Here is a 24,100-nt window from a genome sequence, read left to right on the forward strand (position 1 = left end):
AGTTTCAGTTTCCTATGTTTGGTTCCCATAACTAGTCTCTCTTTACATACTTAGAGAAGGCGGAAAATCTAGATGTTTGAGTTTGGTGTTAGACCTGCTTACCTTCAGGTTCTGTGGTCTATTTGTCTATATTCCCCTCCCTTATGTCTTTGTTGTTAAGATAATTTGGTCATGACCTAAGATGCTAACAATAGTACTGATAATGGAATCTGGTTGCAACCTTAACTATATAGGGCCATGAACATGCTCCATAAAATGAATTCATCGCATAGCCTCGTGGTTTTACTGTGAGATTTTAACTTGGATTTTGATTAACTGTTCTATCTCATCTGTCTTTTTCAAACTCTCCTGCTCCTTTGATTTTTTTCAAAGCATTCAGGGTTTTAGAGAGTGGGTAATATTCTGTATTGAAAGTAGAGTGAATTCCTTATCCCCTAGCTGTCAAAGTTCATTTTGCTTGGCATTCTGTCTCCAGGACTAAATGAGAAGCAGCTGCAATGAAAGAAGAATTAAATTATTTGCAGTATTGCTTGCTCTCGTCTTAAACAATACATTGACAATTTTCTCTTGGGTACAGTGGTAATTGCTGAGTACATTTTGTTTATCCGAACAGCTGATTCTATGGGTCAAATGGTTTAATTTCTTAGTTCTGGAATTCTATTTCTGAGACTTACATTCACTGACCTAAAATTTGTTCCCTTGTAGAATTTTGAAGCGGATAACAATAGTATTTTTCCAGAGCAAGGGGAAGGATAATCAAAGCCTAAACGCAATAAAAAGAACTGAGTAGTACTGTACTGTATATTAAGATACTGGAAGGGCACAAACAAATCACTCCCTGGTTGTAGTGTCTGAGTTGTAGTGACAGAAGAGTTTGGGGAATAAAAAGTCATGAAAGTAGTTTTGTCTCTATTTTGGGGATACATTTTTTAGATGATACATTCCTATTATGCATTTATATAACTGAAGTAATAAAACTAACTCCATAGACTCTTGTTTTAGTCTGCATGGAATTTGGCATTTGTATGTTACAATATATCATCAATGCTTTAAACATGAAGGTTGACAACTTTTTCTTTTCCAGCCTAGCTGTCCATCCTGACCGGATCACCATAGCAACAGGTCAGGTTGCAGGTACCTCTAAGGATGGAAAAGTGAGCAAACCTTTTGTTTACAGTAACATATTCATATTTCACAAGAGTGTATTTATTCTAGACATATTACTGTATTGTAGTTAGTGGTATGTTACCTCTGTGCAGTAGTTAAATCACCCTTAAATTTTAAAAATTAAAAATGCAAAGCATTATACTCTTAATTTAACAGAAGCTAATTGAATGATGCCAGGGTAGCCAATGGAATTGTCACGTTCCATCAGCTAGTTCCATTTCTTGATGCTGTCTGTCTATCTCTGACTCTCCAGCTCCATTCCTTACAGAGACCATGAGGAGGTTTGGAGGTGGGCTCCAGACGAGAGATGGGACCAGGAGATCCAAAATTTTGATAGCTGTGTTTGTCTTGTTTTTAAAAATAATCCACACTGTTATTTGAAAGAAGCTGAATTTTCTTTAAGAGATAGTTTTATTACTTAATGATCAATAAGAGATCAAGAGTAATAATTGGGCCTGATACAGCATTAAAATGTCAATTGACTTAAAAGTTTTATACACACACACACACACACACACACACACATTTTAGAATTTGGCCTTCATTTATTAGTCTATTGTATAGGTAGAATAAATTCCATACAGTTCTTCCTACTTGCTTTGAGGTAATATTTTTAATCAACACATGTTTACAGGGACTGCCCTCTAGTGGATTTAAGAAGCATTTAAGTCTCCATCATATTGAGCAATGTGCTCTATTATCTTTGTATTACTGTAAGTGATTGTTAGGAGAGAACTTTAAACATGTACATTGGACATGCAAATAATTTTAATTATTCATATATTGAATTGATTTTAAGCTAAACAAAGATGGTTTTGACCAATGTTATAAAAAGGGAGACTAATAATAAAGTCCTTTTCTATGGCCAACTTTCCACTGTAGTTGAAAGTAATTACGAAGTTGTTTACACACATAACTGATTTTCTTGTTTTTGCTTATTGTTCATTGGTCATTTGATACCAGCTAGAAACAGTATAATGTTTGCTGCCATTAAGACTCTGTGACCTTGGAGCAGGACTTGGAATGGGCTAATTGTAGATCTGATCTTGCAAGTGGGAGGTGTTAAGGTGCTTAACACCTCCCACTTAGCACTGGACACCTGGGATTTGAGGATGCTCTTTGCCGTGCCGCATTAATCCCAATGACTAGGCATATGTCTGGATATTACTGGGTCATTTGCTAGCCCATCTGTCATTATACAGCAGAAGAACTATATTGGTGTTACCAGCAATAATGATATTAAATGTTGCTAACATGGGTTTTCACGTATTTTAAAATTTTAAGAAATGCTGATACTCTTTCCCAACATTTTTTTTCAGTTGTTGTTTCTGTTTTAATTTTTTACAGCAATTACCACCCCATGTACGTGTTTGGGACTCTGTTACTTTGAATACACTGCATATCATTGGGATGGGCTTTTTTGACCGTGCTGTCACCTGCATTGCTTTTTCTAAGTCTGTAAGTAAATGCATGCATAAAGTGTTTGTGTGCTGTGTGTATAGTTAAATTATTTAAAGTTTCATATACACAGCATTCTGAAATAATTGAGGGCTAAATCTTGTACTACTCAAGCAAAACTCCACAGTTTACTTCAATCTGTAGGATTTGGATCTAAAGATTTTAATTGGAAGTAGAATAACATTTTTCACTTTCAGTTAGGCAGTAGTGTTTAATGACTTATCCATTTGTACCTACCCATTTCTGAATTCTTTTATAAATGACTTTTTAAATGTTTTGCTTCAGAATGGAGGAAGTAACCTTTGTTCGGTGGATGATTCAAATGACCATGTGCTTTCTGTATGGGACTGGCAGAAGGAAGAGAGGCTGGCAGATGTCAAGGTGTTGCAATAAGATATTTTGTGCAGTAAAATGCTTGCTTGTATGTAGATTTGAATTTTTGTCATCAAATGTCTTTCTGTACCTTTTAATTCTTATTAGTGCTTTCATTTATAAAGGACAAAGAATATAAAGTATACCTATCTGAAATATTTCTTCTCATGGTTAAAAATAATGTGGGGGGCTTTTGGGAGCGACGGGAGGAAAGGGGTCTTGTTTTTTGCTTTGCTGTCATAATCATGTTAGAGTTTATTAGGAAATTTTAAAAAGCAAGTGTAGGGATGTATTAGAGGGCATATAGAAAAATGCTGTAAACACATTTTAATTTGAGGGCTTCCTCTTAAGACTATCAGAAACAGTTTTGAAGACATGCGTCAACTTACAATACTAACAGAATTAGAAAATGTTTTCACTTCAGCTCTTTCCTTCAAGAAATTTTATCCAAAGTGCTTGTTATATCAGTCTGTTGTTACTTAAATTAAAAAAATGAGTAAAAACTTTTTAATCCAAATATGGTACATAATTACGTATCATAAGTTGACTAATTTGTTTAACAAGAAAACACTTGTAAATTAATCATTTTGTTTTATCTGTATATTAAATTTTGATACATTGTTTCTTTCTTTCTTATCAAGTGTTCTAATGAGGCGGTATTTGCAGCAGATTTTCATCCTACAGACACAAATATAATAGTTACTTGTGGAAAATCACACCTTTACTTTTGGACATTAGACGGGAACTCCCTTATTAAAAAGCAAGGATTATTTGAGGTAAAGTAGTGTATGCTCTTAACTTTTTCTTTTACAGCAATGCTATATGCATACAGCAATAAAGTTTATTTAAGGCTGAAATGAATCAAAACAACATGGTAATTAAACCTGCTATTTTATCATATTGTATTTTGTACAGCATTTGTAGTATATTAGTACATTAGCATAGCATGTGGCAATCATAGGCGGTTATCACTACAGCGAAGGTCAAAATCTGGTTTCCATTCTACCTTCTATGTTCTTGTTTTTACTTTCTCTTAATTTTCTCAAATTCCTTTTGGGTTGAAAGTTTCCATGTTTGGCCATAGCCCAAAGGTAGGGTTATTTTTTTTTTCCCCAAGGGTAATTTGAGAAATTGAGTTGCACATTTATGTGAACATGAATTTTCTTTCCCATATGTTCTTTTCAGATCTAAAGTTCTGCACATACATATTTCAAAAAGAGACAAAGCTAGAAATTCCACTCAGTCTATTTTGTAAATATCATTTTTACTTTAAAGCCTTGCTTTTTAAAAAGTAGGTCTGAACTCCACTTTCACTTTTGCAGTTCTGTTTGCATGCATAGGTACTACAGTTGCAAGCACAAATAAAATGTTTCTGCAATGGGAGGTTTCAGAGTAGCAGCCGTGTTAGTCTGTATCCGCAAAAAGAAAAGGAGGACTAGTGGCACCTTAGAGACTAACCAATTTATTTGAGCATAAGCTTTCACTTTTGCATCCGATGAAGTGAGCTGTAGCTCACGAAAGCTTATGCTCAAATAAATTGGCTAGTCTCTAAGGTGCCACTAGCACTCCTTTTCTTTTTGTTTCTGCAATGTGTACAGATGGCGACTACGGTGTCTAGTTAACCATTGGTTGTTTAAATTATCTCACTTGCATGTGCAGTCAAAGTAACTGCATTGAGAAATGTCAGCATGCATAATGTGTAACGTGTGTAATGGGGATGGATTATTAAAATTGTATTATGTTTAACTGTATTACATTCCCCTTTTTTCTGCACTTCAGCTTAACTCCTTGATGAAGCACAGGCCAGAGTTCTCTGTTTTCAGGACTTTTCAGAAAGCGTTACAGAGTTAAATCTCAGGGCTGAGCATAAAGGGGCATACAAATGTTTAGCATATCTGACACATAAATACCTTGCAATGCCAGCTTCAGCAGTGCCATGTGAACACCTGTTCTCACTTTCAGGTGATGTAAATAAGAAGTGGGCTGCATTATCTCCTGTAAATGTAAAGCAACTTGTTTTGTCTTAGTGATTGGCTGAAAAAGAAGTAGGACTGAGTGGACTTGTAGGCGCTGAAGTTTTACTTTTTTTTTTTTTGAGTGCGGTTATTTAAAAAAAATTCTACATTTCATTATAAAGAGATTGCTCTACAGTACTGGTAAGAGAAATTGAAAATTACTGTTTCTTTTATTTCTCTTTCTTACAGTGCAGATATTTGTAATAAAAAATAATATAAAGTCAGCGGTGTACACTTTGTATTCAGTGTTGTTGATTAACAGTGCAATTAAAACTGCAATTAATCATGGCTTTTTTTAATCTTGTGAATAACTAAACTTTTTTAACCGTTTGAGAACCTTACATTAAGTAAGTTTACTTGAGTAATTTTCTTCAACTTGGCTTGCTCAAGGAGACAGATTTTAAAAAATAGAAACCAACTGGAACACATATAGCCCACGTGCTTTATACTGCAGCATTTGAAATTTTTATTAGCCCAAAGAAAGGGAGAGAAGCAGTGGAGAGGCGACATGGATTTTTTTTACTGAATATGCTATGTTTTGTGCACAGGTCCAGAGAAACTTAGCTAGAGGGCACAGAAACATCCAAAAGTAGGGCATGGCAGTTACTAAGCATGCTCAGTAGCTGTTTGTGAAGCTGTATAAGAAGTTTTAATTTAGGGCAAGTTATAAACATTTTAAAGTTGGAGCTCTTAAATATGTGCCTTGACATTTTCTGTTTTTATTTTTAAATGCATTTTTAAGGATAGTCTCAGTTAAGCAGAGAAAGTATTACAGATGCATTTGTTACCTCCAGAACAAATATACCTAGAGCATCTAAGCCTCACAGAACTTCCTTAGGTTTCAGAGGAACAGCCGTGTTAGTCTGTATTCGCAAAAAGAAAAGGAGTACTTGTGGCACCTTAGAGACTAACCAATTTATTTGAGCATGAGCTTTCGTGAGCTACAGCTCACTTCATCAGATGTATACCGTGGAAACTGCAGCAGACTTTATATACACACAGAGAATATGAAACAATACCTCCTCCCACCCCACTGTCCTGCTGGTAATAGCTTATCTAAAGTGATCAACAGGTGGGCCATTTCCAGCACAAATCCAGGTTTTCTCACCCTCCACCCCCCCACACAAATTCACTCTCCTGCTGGTGCTAGCCCATCCAAAGTGACAACTCTTTACATAATCAAGTCGGGCTATTTCCTGCATAGATCCAGGTTTTCTCACATCCCCCCCACCCCCATACACACACAAACTCACTCTCCTGCTGGTAATAGCTCATCTAAACTGACCACTCTCCAAGTTTAAATCCAAGTTAAACCAGAACATCTGGGGGGGGGGGGTTAGGAAAAAACAAGAGGAAACAGGCTACCTTGCATAATGACTTAGCCACTCCCAGTCTCTATTTAAGCCTAAATTAATAGTATCCAATTTGCAAATGAATTCCAATTCAGCAGTTTCTCGCTGGAGTCTGGATTTGAAGTTTTTTTGTTTTAAGATAGCGACCTTCATGTCTGTGATTGCGTGACCAGAGAGATTGAAGTGTTCTCCGACTGGTTTATGAATGTTATAATTCTTGACATCTGATTTGTGTCCATTTATTCTTTTACGTAGAGACTGTCCAGTTTGACCAATGTACATGGCAGAGGGGCATTGCTGGCACATGATGGCATATATCACATTGGTGGATGTGCAGGTGAACGAGCCTCTGATAGTGTGGCTGATGTTATTAGGCCCTGTGATGGTGTCCCCTGAATAGATATGTGGGCACAATTGGCAACGGGCTTTGTTGCAAGGATAAGTTCCTGGGTTAGTGGTTCTGTTGTGTGGTATGTGGTTGTTGGTGAGTATTTGCTTCAGGTTGCGGGGCTGTCTGTAGGCAAGGACTGGCCTGTCTCCCAAGACTTGTGAGAGTGTTGGGTCATCCTTTAGGATAGGTTGTAGATCCTTAATAATGCGTTGGAGGGGTTTTAGTTGGGGGCTGAAGGTGACCGCTAGTGGCGTTCTGTTATTTTCTTTGTTAGGCCTGTCCTGTAGTAGGTAACTTCTGGGAACTCTTCTGGCTCTATCAATCTGTTTCTTTACTTCTGCAGGTGGGTATTGTAGTTGTAAGAAAGCTTGACAGAGATCTTGTAGGTGTTTGTCTCTGTCTGAGGGGTTGGAGCAAATGCGGTTGTATCGCAGAGCTTGGCTGTAGACGATGGATCGTGTGGTGTGCTCAGGGTGAAAGCTGGAGGCATGCAGGTAGGAATAGCGGTCAGTAGGTTTCCGGTATAGGGTGGTGTTTATGTGGCCATTGTTTATTAGCACTGTAGTGTCCAGGAAGTGGATCTCTTGTGTGGACTGGACCAGGCTGAGGTTGGTGGTGGGATGGAAATTGTTGAAATCATGGTGGAATTCCTCAAGGGCTTCTTTTCCATGGGTCCAGATGATGAAGATGTCATCAATATAGCGCAAGTAGAGTAGGGGCTTTAGGGGACGAGAGCTGAGGAAGCGTTGTTCTAAATCAGCCATAAAAATGTTGGCATACTGTGGGGCCATGCGGGTACCCATAGCAGTGCCGCTGATCTGAAGGTATACGTTGTCCCCAAATGTAAAATAGTTATGGGTAAGGACAAAGTCACAAAGTTCAGCCACCAGGTTAGCCGTGACATTATCGGGGATAGTGTTCTTGACGGCTTGTAATCCATCTTTGTGTGGAATGTTGGTGTAGAGGGCTTCTACATCCATAGTAGCCAGGATGGTGTTATCAGGAAGATCACCGATGGATTGAAGTTTCCTCAGGAAGTCAGTGGTGTCTCGAAGGTAGCTGGGAGTGCTGGTAGCGTAGGGCCTGAGGAGGGAGTCTACATAGCCAGACAATCCTGCTGTCAGGGTGCCAATGCCTGAGATGATGGGGCACCCAGGATGTCCGGGTTTATGGATCTTGGGTAGTAGATAGAATATCCCAGGTCGGGGTTCCAGGGGTGTGTCTGTGCGGATTTGATCTTGTGCTTAGAAATCTCAAGTGTTTCTGACAGTGTTTGCAGAACTTAATTTCTGAAAGCGATAGTAGCTCCTGATCTTTTTTCAGATGAATAAAAAGAAAATATTACAGTATTAATATTAGGACTAAGTCTAAATTGAATTAAATATATACAGCTAAAAGGAATGGATTGTGTGTTGCTGTAAATGTACTAATTCTCTACCATACAGAAACAAGAGAAGCCAAAGTTTGTCCTGTGTGTGACCTTTTCTGAAAATGGTGATACAATTACAGGAGACTCAAGTGGAAACATCTTAGTCTGGGGGAAAGGTAAGACCAGACAGATTATAACAGTGCATTATATACTGCATTGAAATAGGACAATTGTTTATTTTCCTTTGAGTGATTGTGCACGTATACGTTCCATTGTAGGTGTATGTGTGCCCAGTGCATTTGAGTCAGATAATTTTGACAGCAGTACCACTAGGCAGCACATGCGACCCTGCCCTCCTTGTGGTTAGAGCCAAGGGCATAAAAGAGGTGTGACCGCTGCCCTCTTTTCAGTTTCTTCTTATGGCAAGAATTGGATCTCTCCGTCACTCTTGAGCCTCGGTTAGCCAGCTTAGAAAGAGAATTTCTCCCTTTGTATATAATTATAATTCATTTAGTATCATTATAGTTTAGTAGGCAATTAGCTGACAGTGATTTTAGGGATTTTTGCAATGCAGAAATCCCCCGGATTTAAACAATGTGCCACATGCAGGGCTGTTATCCCTGTCACTGATAAACTTAAAGCTGCCTAATTTGTTAGGGAATTTGTCCTCCACATGTCTCGCCTAATCAGTTCCCTGTTCTCCATGAGATTTCTGTCTGAAGGTTCATCTCCTCTACAAGGTGATGTGTCCCTCTTCAGAGCCTGACCCTGACCACAAGAAAGTAGAGAGGTCCTCCCCTTGGAGTGCGCCTCTGGCTGCCACAGCTCCAAAGCTTAGATCTTCCTGTCTTGCGGCTTCATCAAAGCTTTCTGAGGCTGATAGGCCACACTCCTAATGTCACAAAAAGTCCTGTGGAGCCAAGGTGTCAGCACAAGCACCAACACTCATTAGTGCCATCTGAGGCGGAATTATTGACTCCAGCAGGGCCGCTGGGACTGGTGCCATCTCTGTTACCAGAGAGATCTTCAACCCTGGCACTGTCGGATCCGATACTAGCTCCCGTGGCTGCAAACTTACTTCTGTTGTTGGTGCTGTCAATGCTGCAGCCTTTCATGTGGCAAGAGACTTACTGTACCTCCTTTTGCTGTACTCACCTCTGCTGCATCAGCCAACTCTGCCTGCACCTACTTCAGCTCTGACTGCTCCTCCCTCTCAGTTCCATCAGCTCTTCCAGCACCTGCCATGACAGCTTCTGCATCTTCAGTCCAGTACACATCAGCACTGTCGACATCGACTCATCTTTCAACATTCTGTTCACCTTGTCTGCCTCCTCCGGCACTGTTGGATACTTCTTAAATGTCCGTATTTTGGGGGCAACATCATGTATTTCCAGGGGGTGTTGGAGATCTGGGCATAAGACTGACTAAGGAGAGTTATATTTCCTCCTTGTTGGACTCTGACCATGATAGACCTTTATTTCTGTCTGACCATGATAGACCTTTATTTCTTTCAGATCTCCATGCAGGTCTTATTCTAGGGATGCACGGCCCAGGGATTAAGATCACTACACTTATAAAGATGTCCAAGTATGGTGCCCTCCACCATGAGCACTACAAAAACTTGGGCCTTGTGGACTTCTCTAAGGCTCTCTGGATCTCCACCAACTACACAATCCAGGAGGAGTCACCTTCTCCAGCTCTTGTAGCTACTTGTGAAGCTCGATGAAATCACAAGGTCACCCCTTGACAGAATCCACAGACCAAGAGGTATCAACGGAGGAACCCCTGCATATTCCTCCTTGCATTTCTTCCTTTTCTCCAGATGAGGCAATCACACTGGAGTCAGCTTCACCTCCACCTGAAGACTTCAAGGTCTTTCAAGACCTCATGAGGAGAGTGGCTGCTTCTTTAGGAGTGCAGGCAGAACTTGTGCAAAATAGCTTGCACAACCTGTTAAATATCCTGCAGACTCCAATCCCCCCAGGAAGAGTTGTCCTTCCCATTAACCAGTCCCTACTGGAACCAAGCCCTTTGGCAGACACCAGCTTCAATTTGTGGGTGGATAGATGATATCAGGTTCCCCAGCAAGAATATGATTATTTTTTCATTCACCCTACAACAAGTTATAACAAGATTCCTTAGTTATTACTGTGGCAAATGAACTATTGAGGCAGTCACTCCCCAAGGCTACCCCAAAGACAGTTTGAGAGATTGGATTTACATGGTTGAAAGGCTGTACCACTGTGCTTCTTCAAATGAGAATCCCAAATTATCAAGCTTTATTGGCCAAGTATTCCTTTATTATTTGGTCTGCAATTTCTAAATATGCAAACAAGTTACCAGGGGATTATAAAGAGCAATTCTTAAAAACCTCCAGTGACAGGGATTTGACCATCTCCCTTGGAAGCATGTTCCAGTGCTTAACTGTCCTTATAGTTGGAAAGTTTTTTCCTAATAGCTAACTTAAATTTCCTTTGCTGCAGATTAAACTGATTACTTTTTGTCCTACCTTCAGTGGACATGGAGAACAATTGATGACTGTTCTCTTTATGACAGCTCTCAATATATTTGAAGACCGTTTTGAAGACAGCTCTTAATATATTTGTATGTTCTGCCCCCTCAATCCCATGCCCCAGTCTTCTTTTCTCAAGACTAAACATGCCAAGATTTTTCTAACCTTTCCTCATAGGTCAGGTTTACCAAACCTATTATAACTTTTGTAGGGCTATTCTGGACTTTCTCGAGTTTATCCACATCTTTCCTAAAGTGTGCCGCCCAGAACTGGACACTGTGCTCCAGCTGTGGCCTTATTAGTGCCAAATAGAGCGGGACAGTTACCTCCCATGTCTCACAGATGACATTCTTGTTAATACACCTCAGAATATTATTAACCTTTTTTGCAGTTGCAACAGATAGTTGACTCTTATTCAATTTGTGACCCACTATAACCCCCAGATCCTTTTCCGCAGTACTACTGCTTAGCCACTTATTCTCCATTTTGTATTAGTATATTTGATTTTTTCCTCTGAAGTATAGTACTTTGCCCTTGTCTTTATTGCATTTCATCTTGTTGATTCAGACCAATTCTCCAATTTGTCAAGGTCATTTTGAATTCTAATCCTGTCCTCCAAAGTGCTTGCAACCCCTCTCAGCTAAATGTCATCACAGATTTTATAAGCATACGCAGCACTCCATTGTCCAAGTCATTTAAGAAAATATTGAATAGTATCGAATTCAGGACAGATCTCTGTGGGACCCACTAGATACATTCTCTCAGTTTTACAGTGAACCATTAATAATTACTAAGGCTACGTTTTAGTCACAGGTATTTTTAGTAAACGCCATGGACAGGTCACGGGCCATAAACAAAAATTCACGGGCCTGTCCATGACTTTTACTAAAAATACCCACTGTGACTAAAATTTGGGCAGGAGGGCTGCGGGTGCTCTGGGGGGGCCGGGCCGGGGCCACCGCAGGTGCTGGTGGGGGGCAGGCCACCGTATGCAGCGTGGGACCCCACTGATGCTAGGGTAAGGAGGGTTGGCGGGGCTGTCAGGTGCTTCCTATCTGGCTCCGAGTCCCTGCAGTTCCTAGGCGGTGGAGGGGCCAGGGCAGGGGCTCCACTGCTCCCACCACAAGCACCAGCTGCTGAAGCTCCCATTGGCCAGGAACCACAGCCAATAGGAGCTGCAGGGGCAGGGCCTGTAGGGGCGGGCAGTGTGCGGGACAGAGACCTCCCCGGCCCCTCCGCCACCTAGGAGCTGCCAGGGGACCTTACCTTGGGGTGGGGAACTCCCCAGCTCCCACTGGCGAGTGCCACCCCCTGCATTCTCCAACCCCCTGCCCCTAACCCTGAGCCCCATCCCACACACCCAAACTGCTGCTGCTGCAGAAGTCACAGAAAGTCACAGAATCCGTGACTTTCCATGACCTCTGTGACACACTCGCAACCTTAATAATTACTCTTTGAGTATGGTCTTGCAATCAGTTATGCACCAAAATTATAGTAATTTAATCTAGATCACATTTCCGTAGTTTTGTTATGAGAAGGTCATGTGGGATTATGTCAAGGGCCTTACTAAAATCAAAAAATATCATGTCTATGGCTTCAATCCATTCTACAGTTGCCCTGTCAAAGAAGTAAATTAGATTAGTTTAGCATGATTTTCTTCTTGGCAATCCATGTTGGTTATTACATATTAACCTGTTATACTCTAGGTCAGGGGTTCTCAACCATTTTCCTTCCGAGGCCCCCTGCAACATGCTATAAAAACTTCACAGCCCAGTGGGGAAGGGAGGGACTCCAGACTCTGGGCCAAGTTGGGGGGCCCTCAGACATAGGTATAGTTTGACTTCTATTTAGGGGGAATGGGGGCCGATGGGGCTCGGGCCAGCTCTGCATGGCGGGATCCAGGGAGGGAGCTTCACCTTTACCCTCTGACTCATCTCAGCAAGCCACCCAGCCTGTCTTGGTTGTGGGGGAGGGCAATCAAAAATTATAACTCATCCTGAGGGAAGAGGGGACTCAGTTCAAAAAGTTTGAAAACCACTCACGGTGCAGAGATAGGGTAGCTAGGGACTGTGCAGGCAGGGGGGTAGCTCAGAGTGCAGGGAGGGTAACTAGGGGCTGTGTGCAGGCAGAGTGAAGCTCAGGGTGCAGGGAGGGGGTAGCTAGGGGCTGTGTGAGGGCAGCGGGTAGCTCAGGGTGCAGGGAGGGGGTAGCTAGGGGCTGTGTGAGGGCAGCGGGTAGCTCAGGGTGCAGGGAGGGGGTAGCTATGGGCTGTGTGAGGGCAGCGGGTAGCTCAGGGTGCAGGGAGGGGGTAGCTATGGGCTGTGTGAGGGCAGCGGGTAGCTCAGGGTGCAGGGAGGGGGTAGCTGGGGCTGTGTGAGGGCAGCGGGTAGCTCAGTGTGCAGGCAGAGGGTAGCTATGGGCTGTGTGCAGGCATGGGAGTAGCTCAGAGTGCAGGGAGGGGTAGCTAGGGGCCACTGGGAGTTGTGGGCGGCTGTGCCTGTGGCTGGTCAACGTAAACAAAATGTCTCGTGGCCTGCCAGCAGATTACCCTGACTGGCCATGTGCAGGCAGCAGGTTGCCCACCAGTGGTGTAACGGCACCCCCTAGGTCTGTACTAGGGTAGAACAATCATATTTCTTATCCTTTTCCTGTGGGACATTTCTGTACTGGTCAGTTACTTTGAAGTAACTCCCTTTCTGTTACTCTGGTAAAGCACTCATCTGTCCTGGTCTTGATAGCTTCCTTATTTGCTTATGCCAAAACTTACTTCAGTGAATGCAATGGGTTATGGGATACATAGCATAAGTGAAACAGGATATATAAAAAGCATAGGCCAATTTAGGCTATATACCTGCTATTATATTACTATTTTGTGCTTAATATATACTGATCTATGTATGGTGTCGAAAATATATATTGGTAATGAGTTATATAGATATATATGCTAGTCCGTACATTAGTCAACAGTGTCAAAAGATGCTCTCCCCATTCTTGGTCAGGGGGATCCCATTTCCCCACAGCAGTCCTCCTTCCTGAAACAGCATCCCATGATCAAGGAAGCCAAAGCCCTCTCATCTGCACAATACATTCATTTCTAGGATGTGTGTGTCCCTGCCTGGGCCCTTACCCTCAAGTGGGAGGATGGATGAGAACACCACCTGTGCGCCTTAACTCTCGTTCCCAGAGACCTCTAGTCACTGCTGATCTGCTCAGGGTCATACCTGGGAGCATCATTAGTACCCTTGTGGATAAGCAGCATGGGATAGCAGGTCAGAGGGATGGATGAGCCTCAGCAACCTTTCCAAGACATCTCAGATGCTGGTTCCAGGCAGGCAGTGCACATCCTGAGACATCTGGTCAGATTGGCAGATGGACACCTCCATCCCCCTCAAAAGGAAGCCCACGATCATCACCACTCTATGCCTCCTCATGTTGGGTGTGGTGGCTGTGAGGCTCTGAGCACTGGTGCAGGTGTCTCCTATTCTTCAGCCCTTGGAATCTGCTCCTTTCCTCCTGTTGCCAGTACAGCATACCAGTTCTTGACCTCGATGGACTGGGGATCTGTGTAGGAGGTGGGACACTGTCTGCTGCCAAGGTGGCCAGCAATTAGTCTCCTCTCTGCAGAACAGCCAGTTCTCCTTCCTTCTCTGGTGCTGCTGTAGTCTTTTCTACTTAGGTAGCATACTCCATCCCAGATGTCTCCATGTGCATCCTGCTGATGAAGTCCTTGTGCGCCCTGATGCTACGCAGACACACATCCTCCTGGAACTCTCCTACCTGCTTTCTGAGGGACTCTACCACCAGACATCTCTCAACTGAGTGGTTCCACCCTGCCTGGCTTTCTTCAGCAGGCACATGGAGGCCACATTCCCCGAAAATCAAGACCAGGACCTGGGTAGCAGCTTCAAGGATCAGGATGCCTATCTGGCCAGGTGCAGGCAGAGGAAAGCTAGAAGTGGTGTTGGCAATGATTTATTTTCCTCCCATTAGGGGTTATTCCTGGTAGATTGCCCTCAAGTTAAGGGGAACCCCCCAAAAACCCTACCTCCATGCCTTGCTCCACTGGAGAACTCAGCTGGCTAACTGTCTTAGTCTCCCAGCTGTCTTCATCTCACACACAGCTGGAATGGGTGACTCACGCCTCTCTCACTTAGGTGCCCCTAATCAATGGCCTATTCAAAAAAAACGACACTGCTTTCATTTCAAAGAGCCCTGCTAGAAACCAGGCGTTAACCCACCTAGCTGCACAGCAATCTAGCCCAGACAATCAGTGGTATTCCATCTTGACCACAGAAGGTATCTTTGATTCATGGTAGGCATAATGCACTACAAGTAAAAGGTACTGCTTTTTGACCTATCCTAAGCCCCAACGGTGGGTATCAAATGCATTGCAGTAGTTGCAGCTCATTTGCACCATTCAGGCATCCAAGTATTTCCTTACTTGAATGACTGGCTGGTCTGGGGAAGAACAAGGTCTCATGTTCAAGATAGGATCCTAATCATCAGACATCAAATACTCACTGACAACACCATTGTTATGTTTTATCTGAACAGAGGTCTGGTCTACACTTAGATTCTACATCTCTCAGAGGTGTGAAAAATCCACACCCTTGAGAGATGTAGTTATACCAACCTAACCCACAGTTTAGATAGTGCTAGGTCAACAGAAGAATTCTCCTGTCAACCTAGCTACTGCCTCTTTGGGAGGTGGATTACTATGTCGATGGGAGAATCGCTCCTGTCTACACTGAAGTGCAGTGCAGTGGTGCTGCTGTCGCATTTTAAGTGTAGGCAAGCCCAGAGAAGGATGAATTAATTGTGCCAAGAAACAATCCGCCTGTGGAACCTTTACATAAAGAACAATATCTTATTAAAGACCTTTCACCTCCCAGGGGTGAGGAATACTATTGCAGATTCCCTCAGCAGGAACTTGGTAGACCATCACAAGTGGTCAATACACAAGGACATTCTGTATCAGATTATCCATCAGTGGTGTTATCTGGTAGTAGACCTCTTTGTGACCAACCTGAACAAGTGCAGTACATTCTGCTCCAGAGCAGTCACAGTCCACATTCTTTGACAGACTCCTTCCTTTTCTATTGGTCAGGTCTTCTAATGTACATATTTCCTCCTGTCTCTGTCACCCTGGGGGGGGGAACCGGAAGCTAAAAAGAGACAAAGTGACTTTAATCCTTAATCCTTAGAGCTGCAGACTGACCAAGACACTATTTGTGCACTGTCCTACATCAACTATCAGTTCAGCCTGCCATATTTCTACCTCTGGTCAAGGACTTTCTGTTTAAGGAATCAAGGCAACTTGCTGCACTCCAACCTATAGTCACTTTACCTCATTTGCATGAATGATCTTTGGTTGAGCAAGGAGGAGAGAGTTGGCTCCCAAAATGTCCAAGCCATTTTGGTGTGCAGCAGAATGAAAAAGGTTCTCAGCCTGGGCTGAGTACCACCAATTGTCACCAAGTAGAGTGAAAATTAGACATATTTTAGACTACCTGCTGCAGTTGAAATTGTGTGGTCTCTCCTTCAGCTCTGTAAGGGTATATTTAGCCTCCATCTCCACATTCACCAGTAGAAGGGCTTTCTGGTTTTTTGCATCCCTTGGAGTCTGGATTTTTAAAAGGCCTCATTCATATGTACCCTCCTGTTTTGATCCTGTATTCTCTTGGGACCTGAATTTTGATTTGTCCTGTTTAATGATATCCCCCTTCAAGCCCTTAGCACCAACTTTGTTATCTTTGTTACTAATAAAGACAGTGTTTCTAGGAGCAATTAGATCTGCAAGAAGGGTATCAGAGCTCCAGGCATTATTAGTTTATGCCTAATATAGTATCCACCTTTATTGGACCTTTCATCTTCAAGGATTTTTGCCAAAACTTCGGTCTAGCAAAGCTGAAGAAAGGCTTCATACTTTGGATGTACGGAGAACTCTACCCTTTTATGTGGACTGCACAAAGTCTTTTAGGTTGTCTCCTAGATTCTTTGTAACCTTCACTGAAAGGATTATGGGCATCCAGTTACAGATCAGTGCATATTTCTCTGGATTTCTGACTGTATCAAAATCTGTTATAATCCAGCAAAGGTTGCTCCTCCTCTGAGAATAACAGCCCATTCCACTAGGGCTCACTTCACTTCATCAGCCTTTCTGGGTAACATCCTGATAACGAACATCAGCAAGGCAGCAACGTGATTGTCAGTAAATACCTTTTCTAGACACTATGCTATCACTCAAGCTTCCTGGAATTATGTCAGTTTCGGCAAGTCAGTGTTGAAGTCTCTTTTCAAATTTCTGAAGTTACACCACCTATAAAGGAACTGCTGGTGAGTCACCTATAGTAGAAAATATACATACACAATCACTCAAAAGAGGGGAAAACGGTTACTTATCTGTACAGTAACTGTTGTTGTTCTTCGAGATGTTTTGTGCACATATGCATTCCACAGCCCTCCCATCATCCCTGCTACTTTGGGCATTAGTTAGATGGTGGGTGTGAAGGAATGTAGAGGAAGGCAGCAGCTACACTTCTTTTATGCTTTCGACTTTGAGCATCAAGGGAGCAGGGGCACATGCGCCCCCTAGTGTTACTGCTGGCAAAAGTCTCTGATGTGAGTGCATTGGGCGCACATACACCTCTGGTGCACAACACATCTCAAAGAACAATAGTTACTGTAAGGTAAGTAACAGTTTTTTAAAGGTGTTGCTGTGAAATTTTAGGCAAAAATTACTACATTTTTAACAAGGATAAACTTGACTTCTCTGGGGGCCTCTGCCAAAGTCTAATCACACAGAATTTGATTTTCTGTTCCCAGGTTTTAGCAACTGTATGTTTGGCAGTCATAGCACCCAGCTGAAATGTAATGTGCTTTCTGTAGTCAAGTGTTAAATTGCAGAGCCCTAGATGAAAATAAAAACAAACTTCTATGCAGAGTGTTATGGATACTACTGACAAATAGGAGAAGTGGCAGAAAAAGTTATTTTATTTAATCAAAATAACTACAAGCTACAGTATGAACACTATAGGTCTAGTTTCCTTATGGTGATCACATGTACTACTGAAGTTATGCCTGTGTATTGATAGGAGAGCAGGTCCCTTAAAAATTAACAAAAAGCCTTTGACAGATTATTTGAAGTGTCACAATAACAGTAGGCTTGAAAAAGTTCCAGTGCTTTTATAATAGAACTGTTAGAACAACTAAAAATGACAATATGCTGCTGCTCTATTGATTAATTTGAATCTACAGTTTTAACAAAAGAAACACCACCTCCATCAATTTCATTCTCTAATAAAATGTGAGAGTTAAACGGAGTGGCTCAGATTTTTAAGAAAACAATTGTGGATAGCTTCATGGTCCCTCACTAATTCTCTGTTTTTGTGATTTCTATAAAGAAAAGCCATTGTCTTAGGCTTCAGGCAGCAGCATTTGCATGAAGACAAACAGCAAAAATACCCTAAGGATATTTACTGTTGGGGGGGTAATGGGGTTAGGAGACTCCCCCAAAAGGGTCTACTGGCAAAGGGAGATGGGATATGGGTCATAGGCACCTCTGTTCCATCTCCCAAGATACTGAAAATCAGCTCTGTAGGGGAGGAAGTGTTGGTGAAATCCTCAGGCAAGGTAGTATGAACTGAAGTCCCAATGATCTACTCTTGTAGAGCGTTGCCCACCTGAGTGCTGTTGGTCATCCCATCTCTGCTTCTACTTCTGTTCCTCACAGGCACTTTGTACTGCTGTTGGGGAAGACAGAGGAAATAGTATTGTAGGTCAGCTCCTTTCTCTCTCTTCTCTTTCCTCAGATCCCCACCAATCATACCACAAAGCAAGAGATTTGACACCCATCCACTCCAAATGGAGTTAGACGGTCTGGGCTAGGAACTACACAGCTGTTTCCTCTCCCTTCCTCCCAGCTATCTTTTTGTGCGGTTGGAAAGGGAGCAGGGGTAAACAGGTGGGTGGGCAGCAGCCAGTGGCTTTGCAGAGCAGTGCAGTGCTCAGGAGATCAGTTTGAGTTCATGTTCGTTGGCCCACTAGTTTCTCCTATGGCCGGCAGTATTCTTCTTCCCCCACAGACAATTTTAAATCTTTTTTGGGTGGTGGGAGGAGATGGTAGTAGCAGGGGGAATACTTGCCCTTGGAAAGACTGCCTCACCTGGCCAATTCTTTTGGAGACAGGCACAGGTGTTCTTTTCTTCCCCATCTCTGTGCTGAAGATTTTCTGACTTTTGCTGCTGTTTGAAGGCAAGTATTGCGTCCATCTGCTTGTAATATCCTAAGTTGAAGGCTTTTCCCCCCCTAGAAACAGGAAACAGAAAAGAATGTTGTGATCCAAACAAATTCAATTTATCTGCAGTTAAAATAAAAATGATTAAAAAGCAAACAAACAATATCAGTTTCTTAACTTATATTGGCCTCTCACTTTTTTAAGAAGTAAGGATTGCTTAAAAAAAAGTTGGTTGGAAAATGCAAGTTTAAATAATGGAATTGTTAATATTTTCTCCTTGTTGTTCACAATCATTGTGATTCTCAGTTGCAAGTAAAACCTGTAAGTCAATGTAGTTGGGTTTATGCCACTAAGAGATTTACTCTTCGAGCTATGACACATATAACCATTGACTATAACTCCAGACTTGAGGGTGCAGTGAAAAATAAAGTAAAAATGATCCAATGAAATAAATATTTCAGTAATAACCTCTTTTCTCCATATGTCTAGGTACAAATAGAATAAGCTATGCACTTCAAGGAGCCCATGAGGGTGGTATTTTTGCACTTTGTATGCTGCGAGATGGTACACTGGTATCAGGAGGTGGAAAAGACAGAAAATTAATATCTTGGAATGGGAATTATCAAAAACTTCACAAGACTGAGGTGATATTACTGATCTTTAAATTTTACTTATTACTTTAAATGGAAAATTAAAAAGAACTTTCTTATGAACGGTGCTCCCTAAATCAGTACTCTTGTTTAGGACTCCTCATTCTGTGGCAGTCCCAGTCAAATCAATAAACAGAATATGATTCTTATCATTAAAATGATACATTAACTGATTTGTTAAAGAACCTTTTTTTAATTTAATACATCCATTAGTTGGTAGGAAAGCTCCTAATGAAATTTTGCTTATATTAATTCTGCCCTTCTTTGTCAAATTATTAATAGTGACAGGCATTTTTTAATTTCAGGTTATTACAGTGCTTGGCAATAGTAAATACTACACTACTTTCACACTTTTTTATTTTCCAAAACCATGATGGTGGTGATGATGGTTTTTATCACTTTCCTTGCTTGGTCTTAGTCCAGCAGTGAATTTTAACATTGTTTAACAAAAATTTCTTCAGCCATCATGTAGGAATTTGCAAATTCAAACTTTATATGGGAATAGTCCCAGTGAGTACATTTGTTACATCTGAAAAAGCAAACAAAGTTATGTGATCCTTTAGACATTGTGTAGAAAGCATGATCAAAGGAAAACTGTATATTCTGGTGGGTGAACTGTACAGTAACGCCTCACTTAACATTGTAGTTATGTTCCTGAAAAATGAGATTTTAAGCGAAATGATGTTAAGCAAATCCAATTTCCCCATAAGAATTAATATAAATGGGGGGGTTAGGTTCCAGGGAAATTTTTTTCACCAGACAAAAGACTATATTATATATATATATATATATATATATATATACACACACACACACACACACACACACACACACACACACACACACACACAGTATAAGTTTTAAACAAACAATTTAATACTGGTACACAGCTTAATACTGGTACACAGCGATGACGATTGTGAATTTTGGTTGAGGTGGTGAAGTTGAGGTGGGATATTTCACAGGGGATGCCTTACTGCTAAATGATGAACTAGCAATTGGCTGAGCCCTCAAGCCCTCATTGTTGTTAATGTAGCCTCACACTCTACAAGGCAGCATGAATGGAGAGAGGGGAGACAGCATGGCAGACAGAGACACACACTGTGTGTGTGAGAGAGAGATGCACATTGCCCCTTTAAGTTCGCTGACCCCACTCTTACGTACACTGCCTTTTTAAGTTAATCAGCAAGCTGGGACGGCAGCTGCTGCCAGGAAGCTCCCTCCATCCTGAGCCCTGTCGTGTGTCCCCCCTACTCTATGGAAGGTGGGGTAAGCGAGGTGCAGGAGCAGGGGGGAGGGGGCCACCCTGATATTAGCCCTCCCACCCAGCTCAGGAATCAGGAGGCTCTGGAGAGCAGCTCCAAGGCAGAGGGCAGGAGCAGCACATGGCAGTGGGGGGAGGGACAGCTGAACTGCTGGCAATTGATAGCCTGCTGGGCAGCTGCCGCACAGGGAACTTAGGGGAACGGGGAGCTGATGGGGGGCTGCCAGTCCAAGCTTTGTTCCAAGTCCCCACCAGCTGGGTGCAATGGGCTGCTCTTTTTGCAAGCAGTGGACAAAGCAGGCGGCTGCCAAATGACGTTATAAGGGAGCATTGCACAACTTTAAACAAGCATGTTCCCTAATTGATCAGCAACGTAACAACGAAACAACGTTAACCGGGACGACTTTAAGTGAGGAGTTACTGTACTAGATACTGTAGAGGCATTGCACATGCATTGGCAACTTGGGTAGTGTGTCAGTTTTCTACATCAAGTAAGAAACACCAGCTGTTGGGCTTTCCCTGACTTTGACCACTGAAAATGGTCAGACTTCCTGCTCAGTTATTCTCAGTCAGTCCCCCCCATAATGTTTTTTTTATAATGGCTTATTATTAAATCACTTATTCTATTCACATTTTCCACACTGTTGAGTTCTACGCACCCGATTGCACTGGCGTCTTCTAGGAAGCTGAAAGTTGGGTGCAATTAAAGGAGTGCACACTTACAGAAGCAATAGATGCTATACAGAACTTATGCAGAACCTGTCAGTACCTCCAAGAACAGCTTAGTGATTTTTAATTTCTTTAAAAAAGAAAAGGATTTTGTATACAAAAAGACTTGATCCAATATTAATGTTTCATAGTTTATAAAATGTGGCTGAATTAACTGCTATAAGAAACATAACGTTTTCATTTGCTGACTTACTTGGTTTTAGTTGTGCAGATTTTTTGTCCCATTAGTGTAGATGCCTTTTTGTGTAGTGTTATATAAATTACCATAGCTCTGTTGAAGTCAGTGGAGCTATGACAATTTGCACCAGCTGAGGATCTGCCCTATGGTGTCCTATATTATTTTATATTAAATTGTATAGCCCTGTATTTGACAACACTCAGAGCTGTGTGACTGCTTTAAAAAAATCTATTTGTAAGGCTGTATATCTTGAAATAAATACTTAAAAAAAAACAAATTAACACTTGAGAAACCATTTTGTACCATCTGAGTCCACTTATCCATTTACCAGTCCATTTATCTATTATGATCACAGATTCCAGAGCAGTTTGGTCCGATAAGAACAGTAGCAGAAGGGAAAGGTGATGTTGTATTGATAGGCACTACTAGGAACTTTGTTCTGCAAGGCACTCTATCAGGAGACTTTTTTCCAATTACCCAGGTGAGCTGTTTCCTTGCAAACTAATAAAAAGCATTAATGTTTTAAAATATGTAAGTGCAATAATAGAACTTGTCTAATGTTAGGAAAATACAGAACTATTTAATTAATTTACTAGCACAGTGACTTCAGCAATAAAGAATCTGATAAAATTAGTACATATCCAAACTGAGCAGAATTTCTGAAGGCTTATTTATACAGTAAGCTAATTTTAATCATGTTAATTGGGAAAGAATTAAACTTCATTAAAGGTTCATTAACTTGGATGTTATTGTCCATCATCTGAAGAAAGTTTGTTTGTATTTGTATAGGGTCACACTGATGAGCTATGGGGACTAGCCATCCATCCCTCTAAACCTCAGTTTTTCACTTGTGGACATGACAAACACATTACCCTCTGGGATGCTACCAGTCATCGTCCTGTCTGGAACAAAATTATAGAGGTATATACTATTAAGCTCACACTCTTCTCTTTCATGGAATAAAGGTTTTCAAATAAGTTAATTTTTTTTAAAATGTTTTTGTTAGATTATAATGGGAGGGGAAGAATCAGTGAGATAGTATATAATTTAACTTTTTGAAAATGTTTGTATAATTCTAAAACCTGTAGCAGTGTTAAGCCAAATATTCTAAACCACTGACCCTTTCTCTAACCCAAAGCTAACTTGGCTGCTGTATAATACAAAAAGTATACTGTGCTTTAGGCACTTATTTTATTCAGAAGAAAGTCACAAAACTGAAACTGGCAGACATTTGGCCTTTTATCATTTTTGAGAAGTGGCAGATGTACACAGCCTAAATAATTACTTGTCTATATGGAGCAGCAATGCACACTATGGGGGTGTGATTTCTAAAGCTCACTGACGTGTTGCACATTACTTGGTCTGTGTAGACCCTGCTACGTAATGCTAAGTGCACTAAAGAATGTTTAGTACACAGCAGCAGGACCTACACAGATCAGTTAATGCCACAACATGTTAGTGCACTTTAGAAATCACACCCCTATAGCACACATTACCCCATTGTGTAGACAAGCCCTAAGTCTTCAGGCTCATTTCTACCCTCCTCCCCTCTCTGGTATGCAACTTTTGTTATATGGATATTGAGGGAGTATATTAATGCAAGGTCTAAATTTCTTACTTGTACATATAAGTTAGGTCACCTAATTCTGAATTTGGGAACTCATATTAGTTATGTTATAATGTATCTGTTTTTGAGCACTTAAAAGAAGAAATAGGTACTGATTTAGTCCTTTTTTAATGCCTGGTATAGCTTGTTTCCTTTTCAACTATCTAGATAGATAAGATATCACTAAAGGGAGGTTAGTGCTGTTTATAGGACACAAGCTAAAGATTCTGCTCCTCAGCTATGGAAACCCACCAGTAGTCTGTATTTATAATCCTCTTTTTACAGTAAACAGTGAGTAGATTCTTCATATGAGCCATATAATGTCATGTGGTGACTTAAGCTACTTCTCAATTTTCCCTGCTTGCCCTCTTTCACAGGTCAGGGCAATTACACTTGCATTCCCCCTCCATGATCCACCTAGGGCACCCACTTAAAGATTACTGGATCCCAGCTATCACCTCTCTTGGGCAGAGACCCATGTCTCTCTGCATTCTGACCAGGGTGGTAAGGCTGCACAGCTTTCTGATTTACACTGTGATATTCCCAGCAAGCCAGACGGCCTAAAAGGCCAGCATCTGCTCTTTGCTTTCTCTCCGAAGACTATGAACAAAGCAATTGCCAGCAGTTATAAATTACCACACAGTCCTTTATAAATGAGCACATTTATTCTTAAGGTGAAAGCGTTACAGAAAAAAACATGTTAAAAACAATAAAAGAACCTACACACATGCTATAAAGCTTACCAGAGATTACCCCAACTCCAGCCTTGGGCTCTGGGAGGTGTCAGTCCCTCAAAACCTA

General features: G+C 41.5%; 1 protein-coding gene across 3 annotated transcripts in view; it reads left to right on the forward strand.

Annotated features, from left to right (window-relative positions):
• The window catches only part of EML1 (EMAP like 1), a 199,599-nt gene that overhangs the window by 157,698 nt on the left and 17,801 nt on the right, over positions 1 to 24,100 (forward strand). For all 3 annotated transcript variants that reach the window (XM_048855472.2, XM_048855471.2, XM_048855473.2), the window contains 8 exons: positions 1,085 to 1,154; positions 2,515 to 2,625; positions 2,911 to 3,006; positions 3,639 to 3,773; positions 8,201 to 8,300; positions 19,362 to 19,516; positions 22,049 to 22,174; positions 22,483 to 22,614. In XM_048855472.2, the coding sequence (XP_048711429.1) occupies positions 1,085 to 1,154; positions 2,515 to 2,625; positions 2,911 to 3,006; positions 3,639 to 3,773; positions 8,201 to 8,300; positions 19,362 to 19,516; positions 22,049 to 22,174; positions 22,483 to 22,614 (925 nt within the window). The remainder of the gene's footprint in view (positions 1 to 1,084; positions 1,155 to 2,514; positions 2,626 to 2,910; positions 3,007 to 3,638; positions 3,774 to 8,200; positions 8,301 to 19,361; positions 19,517 to 22,048; positions 22,175 to 22,482; positions 22,615 to 24,100) is intronic.

This window comes from Caretta caretta, chromosome 6, assembly GCF_965140235.1.
Source record: "Caretta caretta isolate rCarCar2 chromosome 6, rCarCar1.hap1, whole genome shotgun sequence".
NCBI lineage: Eukaryota > Metazoa > Chordata > Testudines > Cheloniidae > Caretta > Caretta caretta.